Below are 16530 nucleotides of genomic sequence, written 5' to 3' on the forward strand. Positions count from 1 at the left end.
TGAAGCAGAACTTGTATAATACTGGGATAATGTGGCCTACGTATCTTTCTCTTCCAGGTAAAGACACAGTCTGCATTCTGAACTAGCTGAAATTTGATTAAAGACCCAGCAGGGCAGCCAGCCAGCAACACATTGCCATAGTCCATGGCTAATGGCTTTTTTCCAATATTCATCTCCATTTAAAGTAAGGTTTGAGTCTTGGTGCGACATGTCCATCCTACTTCTCACATTTTTAAACAGTGGAGCCCTTACACAGCACATTTTGATGGAAAAGTGATTATAAACTTAATAGTCCGCCTCAACTTCATTCATCACACCTTCCCATTCGCCTTAAATGATTGAGGAGTTACAAATGTGTGCAAAGAAAAAATATCATACCCATATTACGCTGAAAAAATATCATACTCAATGAACTTCTAGGGGAAAATCTAAGTAGAATTTCACTCTGCATAATCATCTATCTGGCACTGAGTCTAAGTCTGCTTGAATCTACAGTCTGGACAAGAAAAAAGTCAGCTCCAGCATTCATTCTTCATGTATTTGTTAACAGTAAATCATTTGATGTGGATGCCAGGAATGAAGCACAGTGTGTTTAAAGTGTATGTATGGTATTTCCCAAAGGCAAAGCTGTGGGTTTAGTCTGTTCATGGTAAATAGACTTTTCAGAACATTTTCCCTAAGAATTTTCTAATAAACATTCTACTACAATATGTAACTGACACTCAACTTGTGCTCTCCCTAACAGGTATAAACAAGGTTGCTCATTTGGACTCATAATACTCCTGTGGCTGTAATAATGGACCTGCTCCAGCAAGACCTTGGGATCTCTCTAACAACGACCATCTCGCCCACTATCTATCTTTAAGGGAGCTCTCATTAGTGCACTGTCCATTGTAAGGGCCCTGCTAATGTCCCATGTGGTAGCTCCTTGTCTTTTAATGGGACCTTACAGCTATGGAACTCGTGCATTCACTTGGTGTTACAGAAAGAACGAGAAAGAGAGAGAGTGGGTGCAAGAGAGACAGGACGGGAGGTGGGGGTGGGGGGATTTGGCGAGGGGGGATGCTTGACATTTAGACTGTTGTCTATTCAGACGGATCCACTGAATAGACAATATTCCTTGCAGCTTTTTCAACAGTGGATTACAAGGCAGGAGAAAATGAAGGAGTATCATCCAAACCCCCCCACCCCCCCGGCCGCGCACACACAATTTTCATGATAAAGAGAGGAGATGATCCTCTGGCTTGTTCACACACCACCACACACCATTCAGGATCACTACAAAACTGCCCTGTGGTGTCTAGGATCACTAATGCAATCGCTTCATTACCATGGGGGGCAAATTAATGGTCTGCAAAATGCAGAACAAAATTCACCACTACACAAACCAAGCTGTGCTGCTTCTCTCTGTGCCGTTTTCCTTCAGATAAAGACAATTTTGATGCCCAAACACATATTTGTGTGTCTTTCAGTGACCGCTGATCCATGGGGCAGGTGGGTCACCATGTACGTTTGACCAGTTCACAACTCAATGAATTTTAAATTACATAAAAATATACTGTAAATATACCCTTTTGAGTAAAAGAGAAAAAATAATATATATATATATATATATAATCTGGTTTAAAGAGTAATGTCCTGCCTATTGTAGATTTAACTGGCCTGACAAGTTTAGAGCTATTTTTTTTACCAGTGGTCAAAGTGCTAAAAGAGTTTTACTGGGGAAGAAACCCTGCTGCCCACTGTGCAATCTATAAACACATCCAGTATTACAGGATTACAAGGTTGCCAGGGTTGTGGTATTCACTCCAAAATGGGCTAGCTTTAAAATATTACGCAGCTAAAAGAATCTTGTTTTATACCAAAGTATTGTACAATTAAATAGGCGCAATGGCGGTTTAGTGGTTAGCAGTGTCGTCTTGCACCTCAAGGGTCCGGGCACCTCGAGTCTGTGTGAATATAGTTTGCCCAGGTTTTCGCCATGCTTGGTGGGTTACCTCCGGGTACTCCACCCACAGTCCAAAGACATGCAGATTAGGCTAACTGGTGTTCAAAACTACACGTGTGTATGTGACCTGTAATGGATTGGTGCCCCATCCGAGGTTTACCCCACCTCGTGCCCCAAGTCTCCTGGGATAGGCTCCAGGCCCCCCGCGACCCCCAGAGGTTAAAGCGGTATAGACAATGAGCAAGTGAGCGTAATTAAATTAATACATTTCGGCAAACCATTTACAGAATCATTCCTTTTTGTATATTATGCTAAGATGGATTATGGATGGCTAATGTCCATACATGGGAAATACAATCGCACCACATTGACCTGAGAAAGAGAAGCTTTTTTTTTCTTTTTACTTCTGGTGTTCTGTGTAGTATTTGAGATGTAATTGAGCTGGAAATTGTGCTCCAACCTGGCAACCCCGATTAATGATCTTACCTCGTTGGTGTGTGCTGAAAATGGCAATGAGAAACACAACTTGTGGGTAAAACACAGCTGAACAAACGCTCTAAATGAGCTGCTAGTATGGGAGAAAAGCTGGCCAGTCCGGAGAGAGCAGCTGCCTGCCCCTACCCATATTCAAAGCCAGTCATGGTAGCACTTTCAGCAAGAAAACACATCTGATAACATTCTGTCATCATAAACAACATATTGTCCTCCTTAATGATTGCTTCGTGTCATTGCGACTTGCCTCTGAACCATCCATGTTTGTTTTATGTACGGCTACAAGTGTGCTTGCCTCTCAACTCTCAAATTCTATTTATGCCTTCATTAGTTACATAGCTCACCCACCAAAAACCTATTGTTTATATGTTATGATACACCAATGCTGAGATGATTCCAAACCTTCTTCTCCATGATGGTTGCGACATCAGGCAGACCGCCAATGACTTTGCCACGATCTGAAAATACAAACGTGGCACCCCCCCGAGTCAAAGTGAAGGATGTAATTATGTCAGTAAAAAAAGCTGTGACAAGCGGCGAGGACTGGAAGGAGCATACTCACTCTTTTCAGCATATGCTTCCGCTCTGAAAAGCAACAGAAGAATGGCGTTGTTAGCAGGCTCATTAGCGCACACGCTAATATTTTATGCACACACTGACATGCGCCACGCATGCTCTGCATTTCTAAACATTCAAAGGGAAGACGAGAGAAGCAAGCAGCCTCCCAAATAACGATTATCTTACTTGAGTCTCTGGAACTCTGCATAGGCATTATCATAGACTAGAGGGGTGGATAAAAGGCAGAAGAAGATAAATGTTAAGCACAGACCAAATGAGACGGGGGAAAAACAGAAAAAAACTGATTTAAAGTTAGAATCCCCTAAGGGACAGCATAGCCGAAAAAATACATATTAAATCTCATCATTTTAATAGCTATGTTTTCCTGCATTGCGAGGTATACCAGTTTTTTTTTTCCTCCCTTAATTAATTACTTTTTGCTCTACCGATTGCAAGTTCTCCCAGGCACCGCACGAGACTAACTGCTGCAGGATCTGCACATTTGATATATTGTTACCAGTACCCTCTAACTGGAATTACCCAATTAGACTGCTAGTGTTTACTGATACCACTCTGGCCTTTCCTTCTCAACAGATCCATGTAACAACAGCCACAGATAACGTTTCTTTAGTGATGAAAATGCTCAAGGAAAGGACATTTTTAAAGACTCTCCTGAGATTAGAAGACCTGCCAGATCCTTTGGACAAGACAACTCCTGAACACAGAAGCAAAGAGTTGGCAACCTTTCATTACTGTTGTGTCTGAAACCTTATTCAAGTGCTGTTTTGCTAATGGGTTGATATCACTATGAATTGCCTTTAGTGTCCTCATCAGAATTACCCCGTTATTTTGAACATATTTTAGGTGTTATTATAACTGACCAAGTCACGATGGCTTATTGGTTAGAAAAAGTGGCCTTGCACCTTGAGGGCTCAGGTTCGATTCCCGTCTTAGGTCTGTGTGCATGGAGTTTGCATGTTCTCCCCAAGCTTGGTGGGTTTGCTCTGGGTAGACTGGTTTCCTCACACAGACAGGTTAGGCTAAGTGGCATTCCAACATTGCCCATAGTAGGTGCATGTGATTGCATTTGCATGTACTGTATGTGCACCCTGCAATGGATTGGCACCCCATCCAGGGTGTACGCCCTGTGCTCCTAGGATAGGCTTTCAGCCCCCGCAACCCTGAACATAGGATTAAGTGGTATAGACGAGGAGTGAGTGCGTGACTATAAATGACCATGAATTTAGACACATAGCAGTACTCTGGCATAATTTAAGTCTAATGTACATAATTTTTCATTTTCCTAAATGAATTCTTTAATAAAACAAATTTTATATTGTATATTCATTTTTTATAATCATGATAATAAACATATTTAGGCAGAGGAAGTAAACAACAACAGTATTCTTTTAGCCACAGGGTGGACATGATATACACTATATTGCCAAAAATATTCGCTCGTCTGCCTTCACATACAGATGAAATTAAGTAATATTTATTACTTGGGTTAAATATTATGTTGTCCCACTCTTTGCAGCTATAACAGCTTCGGATCTCCTGAAAAGGCGTTCCACAAGGTTTAGGAGTGGTTTTTTATATTTTGACAATGCTCCAGAAGCATGTTTGAGAGGTCAGACATTGATGTTGGAAAAGAAGTCCTGCCTCGCAGTCTGCGCTTCAATTCATTTCAAGGTGCATGGAGTTTGTATGTTCTCCCTGTGCTTGGCGGGTTTCCTCTGGGTACTCCGGTTTCCTCCCACAGGCAAGACCTGCAGATTAGGCTAGTTGGTGTTCCCAAATTGCCCATAGTGTGTGAATGAGTGTGTGAGTGTATGTGTGTGTGCCCTGTGATAGATTGGCACCCTCTCTAGGGTGTACCCTGCCTTGTGCCCTAAGATTCCTGGGATAGGCTCCAGGCCCCCCCACGACCCTGAATATAGGATAAAGTGGTATAGTGAGTGAGTGAATGAGTGTTCTATCGGGTTGAGGTCAGGACTCAAGTTCTTCCACATCAAACTTGCTCATCCATCTCCTTATGGACCTTGCTTTGTCCACTGGTGCGCATACATGTTGGAACAAGAAGGGGCCATCCCCAAACTGTTGAAGAGCCCAACTCATGAAGGACAACCCCATACCAGTTTCAACATGACTGCGTGAAGCCAGGCGTTCTCGTTCAACATCAATATCTGACCTTCTGGAAGAATGGCCAAAAATTCCCATAAACACACTCCCAAACCTTGTAGAAAGCCTTCCCAGAAGAGTTGAAGCTGTTACAGCTGCAAAGTGTGGGCCAACATCATATTAAACCCTGCGGATTAAGAATCGGATGTTACTCAAGCGCTTGTGATGCATGTGAAGGTATGTGAGCAAATACTTTTGGCAATATAGTGTATTTCTGTAAATGTATACTTTTCTAATCGTTATATGACAAATGTATTTACTCTACTTTGGATTTGGCGATGACAGGGTGGAACATATTTTTGATTTGTCTGCATGCAGTTAATTTATAAAAAGTGGTGGAGCTTGAACAACATTCATTTCTAACAGCCTAAGGTCTAAGCCTAATGGAAAATCTCAGCTTTTGTTTTATATCAGAATTTATGAAATCTCAAACTCACTTTATAGTCATAATGCATTATGTTTATTCAAAGCTCAAATAGAATGTACGTAGTTAAATCCTCTAAAGATTTTTTTTCAAATTAGACCTTTCACATTAAGTGCTATAAATCATACAAACCTTTTGTTTTTTCTATTGAAAATCCGCAGCTTTTCTTACCTTGCCCAGACAGTTCAATGTTACGAGTGTATGTCTTCTCATTGTCTGTCAACACAAAAGTATATACTCCTTTGTCTTTTTCAGTAGGCTCAACAATCTCCAGACTGGCCATGGCTGGGGTGCCACCAACACGCATCTTTTCAGATGCAGCAATTTTAGAGTTCCTGTTAAAATTAAATGAAAAAGAATAAATATTAAAAGTGATGCATTTCTGCAATTTTAGCTTCTATTGCCTTGTGATAATGTAGTACATCATGCACAGAGTGGAGTAGTGTATTGATGAGCATTTTGCTTCTCCAATCTCTTCTGGCTAGAAATTTACTATTTTTATTTTTTATATATATTCACGACTCTATGGGAAAGAAAATCTTTATACGACTATAAAAATGCTCTCAGTATCCTTTCAGTGTAGACTTTGCCGTGCAAATAATATGAAACGTTCACTCAGTTTTTTTTTTTTTTTTATACGGGCACAAGAATGCCCTTGTTTACAAGATGAGCTGAGGAAGAAGATTCGCCTTGTGTGTTAGTATTCTGCATGCTTCCAGTTCCCACCTCAGAGCTAAAGCATTAGGTAGCTGTAAATCTGACAGATTTGATTAGTATCGACAGTCACGCAGGTCTCTTGTCACTTGGCCCTGCTAATTTCCCATTGTTCAATAATCGTTTTCTCTCGCTGCGCACTAAAGCAACACAATTATAGACAAAAATCTTCAAATCGTGTTTACATGCAGGGTCACCGTCATGCTCGGAGGTGTCAGGGAGCATGCATATCTCAGTGCCATGGCTATTTCCATCACTCTATTTAGGAATTTCCTTTCTCGAAAGGGAATTCTAGGAGAGAATAAGCGTACTTTTGCAACCATTGGATCTTCATTTCCTCTGTGTAATATTTCATATGGCACTGCAGCATGATGCCCTCGGCAGTGCACTGGATCACCAACTCGGACGCGCTGGACCCTGTTCAAGTCACAAAAAAAAGTAAAGACAATTTCTCAAACTTAAATTCAGACTGTGAGTTTGTTTTTTGTTTTTTTAGGACAGAGCACATGAGCTTTGGGTTGTGGTGCTCTGCAGGGCTTTTTTGGGGAGAGTAACCGGTGATTGTTTGGGGAAAAGGGAATCATTTCTGGGACGTTCGAAGACACACACCACCCCCATGAGAAAGAAAATATGGTTAATGAGTGACTAAAAGGCTAGCTCCTTTATTTCTAACCAGCTAGTTAAAATACACAACTTATCCTGTATAATATTTTGTGTGCATTTCTATTTATCTTCTGTGTGTTTTCTGCCTAACAACGTTAGAAAGAAGCTATCGAAATTTATTTTTTTAGTTTCCCACCACCATGAACAAATCAATGCAGTACCTGTTCATCTTTCTGTCATTTTTTTTTTTTCACTTTAGTCTCTTGTTTGCTTTGTGTACACTCTCACATGCATACTCGTTCTCTCCTCTTATTGGTCGGCACCAGTCCCGATGTAGTCACGGTTCTATTTGGTTTCTGACGTTGTCACACGGTGGCATTTGACGCATCTGAGCTGCATATGATATATTCATACTATTTTCCTTCTGATTCTGATTCTCCTGACAAAGCACAGAGTGTTTCATTTTCTATTACGTGACAATCAGTGTGAATCAGAGAAGCTCACGAACAAATCATTTTTTTCTCCCCTGACTAAATAATCACAATTTTCTTTTTTTTTTCTTTTTTTTTTTTTACTATTGTTTAGGAACATGGAGACAATAGATATATTTAAATTTCAATCACTATGTACAGTGCGTTAGTGCAGACTAAAAGAAGCATCTTATTTTCTTTCTTTCTTTTTTTAAACAGATGTACTCTTGGTAAAAAGGTTGACATTTAGCTGGACTACGTAAGCAGGTTTCTGTATATTCAGCTGCTCTTCATCATGAGTCACTAGTTGTCCTGCATCCATGCTGAAGATGCTGCTTTGGGAATCATAAAAAGCCTAATTGTAGTGCTGACTCTGTTTAAAATGGCACCGATCTTTGTATCTGGTCGAATTGACGTCAATGTTTGGTTATGCACTGAATACTGACTAGCTTACGAAGAAGTAATGAGCAGCGCAGATTACAGATGATGTGTGCTTAAGTGCTAACGTGATACATACCAGCAATACGTGAGAGCTCGGTAATGATGTTGTCAAAAGCTGCAGGAAGGGAGAAAAGGTCAATTGAGGAGATTTGTTTTTAGGGTGCACAAATATATGCTTGACTGCAACAATCCGAGTTAGGTGCGCTATTACCTTTCCCAGAAATATCAACCTGAGACTCGTCTTTTCCTCGGTCATCGCTGATAGTTGCTTTGTACACACCCACATCCTTCTTGGAGAACTGGGGGCAGAAATTCAGAACACAATGTTTGCTGAAACAGGCCACTTGAGTATGTTATCTGTGGGCTGCTTCGCTCAACACGGTCCGCTTCTGTAGTATTATATGTTCTTTTCCCATCACTGGGACTTCAAAATGAAGTGAGGGTTGGGTGAGCGGGGGTTGAAAAAACACCCACTGCCGAAACTACCGAAGTGTTTTGATTATTGCTAAAGAACCAACCTGTGTTCAATGTCTGCTCTGAGCCCTTGTCTTTGCAAAGGAAGTGATTATAATTAGCTTTGAAGCTGTGTCCTACTCCCTGATGTTGTAAACTTATCTAATTGACCACAATGTCTACATTTCAGTGTACATTCCCATAACGACATTTATATTTGATTGCTCGTTAAATTACTCGCTTTAAAAGCCTGAATTAACATTTTGTTTCGTTTGGACTGTGAGATATGTTAAGAAAAATCACGATCATTAAGTCAAGTTGTTATATCTGCTACAAACTGTAGACAAGCAGAGAATTTTTAAATGTCATATCAGAATAGTCGACCTTTATGGTGATGCCCGTGCCTAAAAATCTAAATAATCTCTGGTTAAGAATAGGAAGACGGTATAATTTGGTGCATTTGTCTACATTTAGGATGTAACAGAAAGCAACAAAAATGATTCATAACTACTGTACCATGTGCTCTAAACATTTTGTTTTTTAAAAAAAAGATGACTAGAATGGTTTTAAATTGCATTTGGTTGAGGGTAGTCATGTCAATTGCCTGGGGAATCAAACAATAACCTTATGCAAGGAGGAAGTTCATGTGATCAAACAAAAAAAACCAACTGTACGTTCGACCAATCATGTACTGTCCAGTTATTGTTTAAGAACTTTACAGTAGGTTCATTTACATAGACAGTAATATTGCACTAATAATAGAAATAATATCTCAGTTGGAATGAGGATGCATGTCAAAAAAAAAAAATCAGCAGCTGTATTTAACTAAGCAAATAGTTCCAGTAGATAATTACTGCTGTAATTAATATGTTTCAGCTGGCAACAAGTTATTTAACTCTAATTGATGCATTGGTTAGCCTCTCATTTCTTAAACAACCATGTCAGAAGAGATATCCTGCGGTCATGGCAAAGATTCTATTCTTTTTTAGAACGGACAAATTGTTGATTTGCATCAAGCAAAGAAAGCAACTAAGGAGATTGCTGAAACTACTATGATTGGGTTAAGACTTAAAAAGGATTAATAAAACCTGCAAGGATAGTGGTAGAGCCATCATCTACGAGCAAGAATGAGTGTGATGGGGGAAATCAAATGCTTGGTGAAATCAAATCGTAAAACAACAGTAGAGCTGACAGCTACTGTATGTTTAATAGTGAAAGTAAGAGCATTTCCATACGCACAATGCAAAGTGAACTGGGACTAAACAGCTGTGCAGCCTTGAGTACCGCTGACCAGTGAGGCTAATCAGAAACAAATGCCTAAATATCCTTAATGACCAGGGGTTTTTTTGTCAATGGATTTTTTTTCTTTCCTGATGGCACTGGCATATTTCCAAGATGACAAGGTCGGGATTCATCAAGTTCAGATTACGAAAGAGTGGTCCAGGGACGCAAGATATCATTTTCACGCATGGACTGGCCACCATAGAGTCCAGACATTAACCCCATTGAGAATCTTTGGGATGTGCTGGAGGAGGCTTTACATAGCATTTCCGAATCTCGAATCATCAATACAAGATCTTGGAGAGAAATGATTGCGACTCTGGATGGAAATATATTCTTATGACCCTGCATACAGTAAGCTTATCAAAATTTTGGGGTAACATTACAAAGGTCACATAATGAGTTTCCGGGAGGGATATTTTGCTGGTATTCCTGATCAGTAATCTCTGTAAAAATAGTTCTCTGCCACCTGTTTTTACTCCAGACTTCCATCCACTGGATCTCTGGCTTAGAAAGGAGAACTGATTGGCTCACCATTTTACATCTAAACCGATCGTAGATTAGACAGACGTCTTGTAATCAATCAATCATAACACAGGAGTCAGGATTTATCCGTAAACATGGTAAGTCCGACCCAACGTCACAGTTGCAGGAAAATACTTCTTCTTGCATGTGTCAGAAAGTTACTTTCTAATTTAATGCCTTGAGCATGTAAACACATCTTATCAGATCAGAAACAGTTACATTGGAATCTATAATTGAAAAGATTTCAATCAAATTAAAGATATAAATTTTCCGTTTATCCATTTTGTTATAAGCCACACCCACTTTGGGTTTAAATCCAAATAGTATCCCAATCCTATGTGCTTCGCTCAATGGTTTTCATCTTCGATGTATTTTCTCCTGAGTGTAACAAAAAAACTTTTAATCACGCAATTGCAATTACTATGAGCGTCTGTAACATCGACATTCCCATTAACTGACATCAGAGCTTTGAATGCGATCTGTTGAGAAACATAACTCGACATGTTCCTTATTATGAAATCAAAAGGCTGCGAAAAATTTGATTAACCTCTACAAACAATGGAAACATAAAACTACTGAAGAAAACTAAAACCCTTATCAGTACAGCAGGTATAAATGAATCAAGCAATTAATCCATACAGATTACAATGTACACCATGTTGTTCACTTTAACAACATCTGTTGCTGCTCAAGTTGCACTGATATTGCAGCAGACCCTCAGACTTGTTCTGTTTTATTGGCTAAGCTCGGTAACTGCATTGCGATTTTTTTTTATATATTTTTTTTTCATGAATCCAAGATCTCACCAGAGGCAGGGGGAGTTTACAGACTCCAGAGCTCAGGTCAGCAGGCACATCAGGTATCACCTCCACATCGTTTTTAAACCAGTGGAATGCAGACTCCTTCTTCAGATTAGCCACCTGAGGAGAGGAGAGGACACACATCAGGTGGTGGGCAGCGATGATTGAGCCAGCCTGAAATATGGTCGTTCAGTGCGCCTCTGAACACCAAGCCACCACCAGTGATATCTTTATGACTGAGCCGAATAAAGCTTGACACATTAGTCATTCGGACTGGCGCTGACAATAAACACAGGCCATTTGTTTGAGGTGTGTCGAGGCACAAATGTGGCTGCGCTTGCCTTGCAGATGAGGCTGACGCTGGCATCTTCCCCGATGTGAACAGACAGGAACTGGCTAAAATGAGGTCCTAGCAAAAGGGAGATTATTGGCAGCTAATGAAGCAATCACAGCAGCAATGAAAAATGAACAGATTTACAACAGAAAGATGATAAATGCACCCACTTGGCCCTTTTTTTTAACATAGCATTTTGATTTGTGTTGTATCCTTAGGAGTAAAATAACACCATCTATCCATGTCTATAAACACATCCTTTACTTAAGAATATCATTTAGACCTACATTTACCTAACGTTTTCACCTTTGCTGTTTTATTATTAATGACCTTCAAGCTTCTAGTGTGACAAATGCCAGGGCTAGAGTTGTTATAGAGCTATAGCAAAGATTTCAGAAAGATCCGATTTTTCTTAATCCCTCCATGGAAAAAATGAAAGTCCTGGCTAAAGTCTTTCCCGCTAATTTAGATAGAAAATATCATAGTGAATTCTGCATACTGATATGGAGGTGTATAATTGAAGCGTTTCATTGCATTAATTTATAGGCAACGGTGTTATAGGTATGGTCCATAAAAGATAAATGTAGGATGTGTATTAATAAACCAAAGCGTAATATTTCTACTCCTTCTCCTAATTTATACCCTCTTTCACACGGATGTACTCCCTCCTCTGATATTCGGCCTCAGCCAGAGCTGCTTTGAAAGCTGAAGTTAAAAAAGAGAAAGAAGAAGTTTGGGTTAAAGCCAAATTCTAACAGAAAATCCCATGTATGCGATATGAATTGCGGTGTCAGAAAAGTGCAGATGACCTCACCGTCTCCGATTAGCACCAGAGAGGACTGAGCCTTTCCTGTCCCGTCCTGAATCTGCACGGCGTATGTGCCCTCGTTCTCCTGGGTGAAGTGATCCAGCACCATCTCTATAACGCCCGTGGCTACATCGTGTCTCATTTTAGTTTGCTGGAGCAAAAACAAGGAGAAAGCAAAACAAATAGGCGAGTAAATTGTCCTCATTGCTGCGTCTACTTGTTGTTGTTGTTTTTTTTTTCAATTTGATCGGATCCATTATTACATTTTCTTGGAGGTATTCAGGGTGAGACTGGGCATGGTGCAGTAGTGCATTCTAGGGTCAACTTAATAGAAAAACCTAAAGCAGTTTTTACTAAGATTTATGTCGATGTCACAAGCTGTCCGTGTGGCTCCGCATGACGCTTGTTGCTTACCTCGCAGTTGACAAGCTCCTTGTTATTGGCAAAGAATTTGTAGGTCACAGCTGAGGAGATGTTCTCAGCTTGCAGCCAGAAGCGCACGCGACCTCTCTCCAAAATTTTGTAGGCGAGCTCGGTCTTCAGAGGAATAACTGAAGCGAAAATAGAGGTGGCAGAGGTGGAATTCATGTGCTGTCACGGGTCACACGTATGACCTTGAAAATGGCTTAGACATGCACTAATGCTCACAGGCTCTGAGAATTCTGGTAAAACATCGGTCAAGAAGACATCGGTCAAGGCTTTAAGCAATAATTCCCAGTCTTAACTCGGATTTAAAACAGCAGGACAGAAATAGTTACGTGGTTACTTACTTGGATGGCGGATATCATGGCTGAGTGCCAGCATTTTCTTCATTTCTGAAATGAAGAGAAATGCAAAAATCAAACATCATGAAATAATATCTGTGTGAGCACTGTGGAGGAATAATCATCATACGAAACGTTGCATATGGTTCACATGCAGCATGGGTTTTGATCACCTGATATTGCTTACCTAATGAAAATGATTTAAAGAAATGATTATGTTTCAAGGGAAGGAAAAAAAAGGCTTTGAACCGAAAAGATGCTTTTGTGCATTTCATGTGGAATGGCGTTGTGTAATTGGGGCTATTTTGAGAACTGAACAATCAATGTTCCAGTCATTAAGAAGATTCATTTTCATTTACACTGAGAATCGACCATCCTAATACCCTCGACTAGATGCAATATATCTGCAACAAACAGGAATACAGCGGAACCACCCACAGATTCACTGAAACATGGCGAGTAAAGATTGCAAAAGGACAAAGTGACATTTTTGCAAAACTGCTGTGTCAGATTCCTGTTCATAGTCGACTCTTGTAGCACATCCACCTCAAGGGTTGGCATGTGTTCTGAGATGCTTTTCCACTCACCATGGGCGTACAGAGTGGTTATGTGAGTTACCCATATCCTGTCTGGACATTCTCCTCACATCAGCAAGGCATTTCTATCTGCAGAACTGTAGCCCACTGGATGTATTTTTCTCATTCTCTTGTTGGATCTGAGCATTAACTGACACTCTTGACCTGTTATCTGCATGATTACTTTGGGATGCTGAGATATAGATAAATTCCACGAATGTTAAGATGTGTTTACATTTTCCTTCCGGCTTTTTCTGCCGGTTTAAGTGGAACCTGCAGTTCACGGGGCAGTACATAAGGATTACAGTCTATTACATTGGCTTTGCTGAAGTACTGTTTATTCTATACTGAAAGACGGTGAATAATCTTTTGCATCTAAATGTTTTTGTGTTCTGCAGTCCCCAATAAAGCAACAACAACAGAAAAATCAGATGGCTGAAGCCCTGGGAAATGAAATGTAAGGATTTGTGACGTCTTTGGCCAATCAGATAATAATTTGTGGCTGAACTTTTGAGCTTGTGATTTGAGAGTATCAGTAAAAAATCTATTAGAATTAAATGAACTATAAACCGAGACCTTCTCATGAATTGGCGTAAAACTGATGGACATTTACAGAACACTTCAACCGTAGTACGGTAAAGAGCCGCAGAAAAAACTTTCGCATTGTTCGCATAAACAGTCACTAATATGCAGAAGAGATGCATCTGTCTCTGGGAACTGTTCACCAGCACCTCTTGCACATTACAGGAACTCGTCTGGGAGTTATTCCCACATCACCTATACAGTCCTGACCTTGCTTCAAGCCATTTCCACATCTTTGGGCAATTAAAGAGTTTCAGACATAAAGCAGGCAGTCTGATCATGGCTGCCGGGTACTGAGAAAACGTTCTACCTCGATGGTATCCAAGCACTAGTGAAACGCAGGGATAAGTGCATTAGTGTATTAGGGATTATGTTGTTATTGGATTTTTAGCTGCTCCCATCGAGTGGTCACCACAGCAGACCATCTAATCCGAGCATAACTTGGCACAGGTTTTATGCCGTTTGCCCTTCCTGATGCAACACTCCCATTTTATCTGGGCTTGGGCTTGGCACTGCAACCGGTGGCTGGGGTTTGAGCTTTGGGAGGGAATTAAACTTGGGCCTTCCGCATGGCAGGCAAGAAATCTACCACTGAGCCACCAATGTCCAATGTAGTAAAGGAATTATATAGAGAAATAAAGATAGTTTTTACTCTTATAACTATTTACTGTTCTTCTGCACAATCAAAAGTCCTGGTTTGACTTGAACACCCCTAACATAATCCTACATAATTATCACCTCTCACCTTCTGATGAGATTGCGTAACTGGCTGAAGCTCCATCAGTGTTGGTGACAGAAACAGAGTAAGTGCCTACGTCCTCTATGTCCGGGTTCTTGAAAAACAGAGTTGAGCTTTAAGGAAAAAAAACAACAACACACCAGGTCAGGGTTTAAATAAGGCTTAAAATAAGTACTAAGTGTTTTATTATTCTGATGCATTGATATCAGATAGCCATACATACAGTATACTACTTACCAACTGCCTGCTGTGTTAATTGCAATTCCTTTGGAGAAATCTGTGATTTCTTCATAGGACTTCTTCCACACAAACTGGGATTTCTCCGTAATCTGACAGCTCTCGAAAGACAGATAAATATCTCCAGTCTTGGTGTCGACTCCGCACTTGATTTCCTGAGCACCTTTCGAAAGAACACATGAAACCAAGTGTAGACACATAAATCAGCCTAATTCAGAACTGTGTAAGGGATATGGGAGAGACATGTTGGATTTATGGTTTGGGTATGGTGAGATTATGGGGCACGTTCGCTTCCAACGCATCTGTCCTTCATTGTCCTGCGGTGTCCTATTCTCACAGTTTCACACACACACACACACACACAAACGAAAACACACACACTAGTCCACAGTGCACTCTGCTGGTGGAAGCAAGTGCCTACTTTTCCCGCGAAGGGAACGTTTTAAAGCAATTCAAGATGAATCATCTCGTCGGCTTTTTTTCTTATCTGCAGCCGGGCAGACATCTGCCTCCCGCACCACTTCAGAATGCGGTCCCCCTCTCTCTTTCCATTTCTCTCCCTTTCTTTAACATGACCTCTTACACTGCAAGCTGTTTACCTTGTTCCTGCTTCTTCAGCCTGATTCCTGATATAGCTGAGATGGTTGGCAGTGCATGCTAGTAGTGGGTGTGTAGGTTGCATATATCTTCTGTGCGCTCATGTGTTGTATGTGTTACCTGGAAGTGCCTTGGCACACGCTGGGTCAGAAGATACTGAAGCATTTCCAACGCCATGGGCGTTCTCAGCACGTACACGGAATATGTAGGATGATCCTGTTTCCAAGTTCTTTACCTAAGTATCACACATTACGTTATATTATTTTTTTAAGTCTAAGTGTGAGACTAACAGCCCGGTACAACCGATGTACATGTTTGCTTTTACATAGACATCACCAAATATATTACCTTTAGAAAGCGGGAGCTCACAGCACTGGTGTTAACAGTGGTCCAGGTATCAGTACCTGTCTTGCACATGTCCACATAGTACCCGGAGATGTCGCTGCCGCCATTATACACAGGAGTCTTCCACTCCACCACCAGAGAGTCATCCCGGATCTCAGTGGTGCTCAGGTCATAGGCTGGACCTGGGCAGAAATTTTAGTCAAGAATGAATTATTTGGCCAATAATAGACGCCGAATCCATTATAACGCCAATTGTTGGAAAGAATGAAATTTTTCCAACAATTAATACAAACTTTTAATGAGAAAACTTACATACGACTGGTCATATTGTTATGAACATAATTCAAGCGCATTACTACAGCTCATGGCAAGTGGCTAAAGCAAAGGAAGCTTGTTATATATACACATTATCCTTCTTCTTTACATTGTCCAAACGTGTGTTAGATGTGCTGCAATATCCAGTCCAACCAATATCACACCCCTTCTCGTCTTGCACCACTCCACTCTCCATGAACGCAGGTGCATTGTTATGGGCCGTGAACACAGCAACAACAGGAAAATGCATCCACCTCAGGCAGGTAATGAGTAGGAATATGCATTGTGAATAGGAGCACTTTCATTTATTTGTTTTCATTTGAGACAGATTGCCAGTACGGTTC

The 16530-nt window shown here is 40.6% G+C and overlaps 1 protein-coding gene across 2 annotated transcripts in view; it reads right to left on the bottom strand.

The window, feature by feature from the left end:
• Positions 1–16530, bottom strand: part of myom2b (myomesin 2b) — a 36459-nt gene that overhangs the window by 1168 nt on the left and 18761 nt on the right. For both annotated transcript variants that reach the window (XM_053502673.1, XM_053502672.1), the window contains exons 19-35: positions 15875–16053; positions 15647–15761; positions 14930–15092; positions 14699–14805; positions 12803–12847; positions 12447–12583; positions 12039–12183; positions 11867–11929; positions 11232–11299; positions 10897–11010; positions 8043–8130; positions 7908–7946; positions 6629–6734; positions 5775–5938; positions 3185–3221; positions 3003–3025; positions 2843–2898 (exon numbers count right to left, since the gene is read on the bottom strand). In XM_053502673.1, coding sequence (XP_053358648.1) covers positions 2843–2898; positions 3003–3025; positions 3185–3221; positions 5775–5938; positions 6629–6734; positions 7908–7946; positions 8043–8130; positions 10897–11010; positions 11232–11299; positions 11867–11929; positions 12039–12183; positions 12447–12583; positions 12803–12847; positions 14699–14805; positions 14930–15092; positions 15647–15761; positions 15875–16053 — 1649 coding nt within the window. The remainder of the gene's footprint in view (positions 1–2842; positions 2899–3002; positions 3026–3184; positions 3222–5774; positions 5939–6628; positions 6735–7907; positions 7947–8042; positions 8131–10896; positions 11011–11231; positions 11300–11866; positions 11930–12038; positions 12184–12446; positions 12584–12802; positions 12848–14698; positions 14806–14929; positions 15093–15646; positions 15762–15874; positions 16054–16530) is intronic.

Source organism: Clarias gariepinus, chromosome 8 (assembly GCF_024256425.1).
Source record: "Clarias gariepinus isolate MV-2021 ecotype Netherlands chromosome 8, CGAR_prim_01v2, whole genome shotgun sequence".
In the NCBI taxonomy this organism is placed as follows: domain Eukaryota; kingdom Metazoa; phylum Chordata; class Actinopteri; order Siluriformes; family Clariidae; genus Clarias; species Clarias gariepinus.